This window comes from Anas platyrhynchos, chromosome 30 (assembly GCF_047663525.1).
Source record: "Anas platyrhynchos isolate ZD024472 breed Pekin duck chromosome 30, IASCAAS_PekinDuck_T2T, whole genome shotgun sequence".
Lineage (NCBI taxonomy): Eukaryota > Metazoa > Chordata > Aves > Anseriformes > Anatidae > Anas > Anas platyrhynchos.
In genome coordinates, this window is record NC_092616.1 from 4,543,588 (window position 1) to 4,546,505 (window position 2,918).

Sequence of the window (2,918 nt, forward strand, 5' to 3'; positions counted from 1 at the left end):
ATACCTGGCAGTATTTCTGAGAACTTTTCTGTGGTACCTTAAATCAGAGTCCTCATGTCCATGGAACAGAGCTTGCTTTTAGGATGACTTCACTCACTAGGTAACCCTGATGAGCAGAGGTTACAAAAGCAGGCAATGTCTCAACCCACAGCAGTGTCCCCAGCCACTGGGTCCACTGTGCAGCACCTTCTTCCTTGAGGATTATGAGTTGGAAGGAACCTTTTGAGGTCTTGGCCTGCCCTCAGATGGAGTAACTTGATGGTTAGATCACATTGAACTGTGCTTAGTTCAGCTCTCATGTTCAGAGGTGATTTTTTTTTCTTAACCTCATTTGAAATTTAAAATTTCCAGTGCTGAGCAGAGAAGTGCTCCAGAAGCTCCTTTCCACACCCAGGAAGGGAATAATGCACCCAGCAGTGCTCCTGAGAGAGGTCGGGACACAGGACAGGAGGCAGTGTGAGCTGCAGTTCCAGGCACTGATGCTGAGCCCTGGCTTTGGGGTCTCCTAGCAGGTGCTGCCAGTGCCTGCAGCCGCCAGAGTCCCCCAGCCCTGTGGGCGGCACTGGGTCTGGTCCTGACCTGTGGGAGCTGCTCTGGCTCCAGAGGGGCTGCCAGGAGCACTGGGGCTGGTGCTGCCCACCCTCACATTCTGCCCCAGGTGTCTCTTGGTCCCTGGGATCATTGCTGTGACTGAGGGGAGAGGCCGGCCTGGCTGGGGCCTGGCAGTAGTTTTGGGGTGGTGGCCTTGTGGGAACTTGCTGCAGTGCTGTGGCTCCTGTCCAGAGGCCTGACTCTGGGCTGGCCCAGCACCACTGCCCCACACACAGCCACAGATCCCAACAGGAGGAAGGAGCCAGACATCTCCAAGACCAGCTCCCACCTGGGATTTTGTACTTTCCCTTTGGTTGATGCCACCAATACTGAGCTTTAAACAGAAAGCTCAGCCATCAAGAAGTGAAAAAGTCCCATTTAATTCATATACAGCTATTACTTTGCTACAAGAAAGTCCACATTGATACACACTTTTAAACAGGCTTGGACGGGCTTCATCTGACACAATGCATGTTCATTCCTCGATATCAGTGGTAGGAGTGAAAGGATTTGGGGGGGGGGGGGGGGGGAGGGGGGCTGAAAAGCAGAAGCACCAACAGTTAAAAATAATGAAATATGAAAACAAGACAAAATATAATAATGGAAAAGAAGGCAACACAAGGTTTGAATGGATACAGAGGGTCACCTGTGGAGAGATATGGGACATTTATGATTCCTGAAAAATGTCCATAAAAGCACTTTCACAATAGCATCCTTTAGTGCTTGCATCCTCAGGCTGTAGATGAGGGGGTTCAGTGCTGGGGGAACCACAGAGTAAAGAACTGCCACAACCAGATCCAGGGCTGGAGAAAAGATAGAAGGGGGCTTCAGGTAGGCAAACACACCAGTGGTGATTAACAAAGAGACCACGACCAAATGAGGGACACATGTGGAAAAGGCTTTGTGCCGTCCCTGCTCAGAGGGCATCTTCTGCACAGTCCTGAAGATCTGAACATAGGAGAGAACAATGAAAACAAAACAACCCAAGAACAGAAAACTACTAAATGTGAGAAGTCCAAGATCCCTATGGTAGGAATGTGAGCAGGAGAGCTTGAGGATCTGGGGGATTTCACAGAAGAACTGGTCCACAGCATTTTCTCCGCAGAGGGGCAGGGAAAATGTATTGGCAGTGTACAGTACAGCATTGAGAAAGCCACTGCCCCAGGCAGCTGCTGCCATCTGGGCACAAGCTCTCCTGTCCAGGAGGGTCCCGTAGTGCAGGGGCTTGCAGATGGCAACGTAGCGGTCATAGGCCATGATGGTAAGAAGGGAACAGTCCGATGACATCAAAAAGACAAACAGAAATTCCTGTGCAACGCATCCTGCATAGGAAATGGCCCTGGTGTCCCAGAGGGAATTGGCCATGGCTTTGGGGACAGTGGTGGAGATGCAGCCCAGGTCGAGAAGGGCAAGGTTGAGGAGAAAGAAGTACATGGGGGTGTGGAGGCGGTGGTCACAGGCTATGGCTGTAAGGACGAGGCCGTTGCCCAGGAGGGCAGCCAGGTAGATGCCCAGGAAGAGCGCGAAGTGCAGGAGCTGCAGCTCTCGTGTGTCTGCAAATGGCAGGAGGAGGAACTCGGTGATGGAGCTGCTGTTGGACATGTGCTGCCTGTTGGGTATGGAGATCTGTACAGGTAGTAAAAGACAACGACATGTTAGGACAGGTTTCTCTGAGTGAAGCCTATGCCATTCCTTTTAGACCTCCCCTGCCATACTCAAATGCTTTTTGCTGCTCTGCTGGAATCTTTGGTTTAGCTCCATGACATGAGCTTCCTTTTTAAGGTTCAGTCTCTAGTGAGGAACAGGGGGCTCTGGTTCTGGTCTCACAAGGGAATCAGTCCTGACCAGTGCAGGGAGTACAAAGGAACATGGCAGGAGGGCAAGATTTTACTGTCAGATTTTGTCATATGAAATCGCTTCTTACACAAAAAGGAATAGAATCACAGAACGGCTCGGGTTGGAAGAGACCTTACAGATAATCTAGTTCCAGACACCTTGCCGTGGGCAGGGATGCTACCCACTAGATCACGATGCCCAGGACCTCATCCAGCCTGGTCCTGAACACCTCTAGGAACAGGACATTCACAGCCTATCTGGGCAATATGTTTCAGTACCTTGCCTCCCTCTGAGTGAAAAATTTCCTCCGAATCTCTAATATAAATCTCCCCTCTTTTAGTTTAAAGCCATTCCCCTGAACCTGTCATTATCTGATTGATCAAAAAGTAGATCTCCATCTTTTTTATAAGACCCCTTTAAGTACGGAAAAGCTGCAGCAAGGTCACCCTGCTCAGCCCCAGCTCTCTCAGCCGTTCTTCGAAGGAGAGGTA

The 2,918-nt window shown here is 50.4% G+C and overlaps 1 protein-coding gene across 1 annotated transcript; it reads right to left on the reverse strand.

Moving 5' to 3' along the window:
* Window positions 1–1,233: 1,233 nt before the first annotated feature.
* On the reverse strand, window positions 1,234–2,025 carry LOC139999911 (olfactory receptor 14A16-like). The gene has a single exon (XM_072029558.1). The coding sequence runs from the start codon at window positions 2,023–2,025 to the stop codon at window positions 1,234–1,236; it is 792 nt and encodes a 263-aa protein (XP_071885659.1).
* Between the last annotated feature and the right edge of the window lie 893 nt (window positions 2,026–2,918).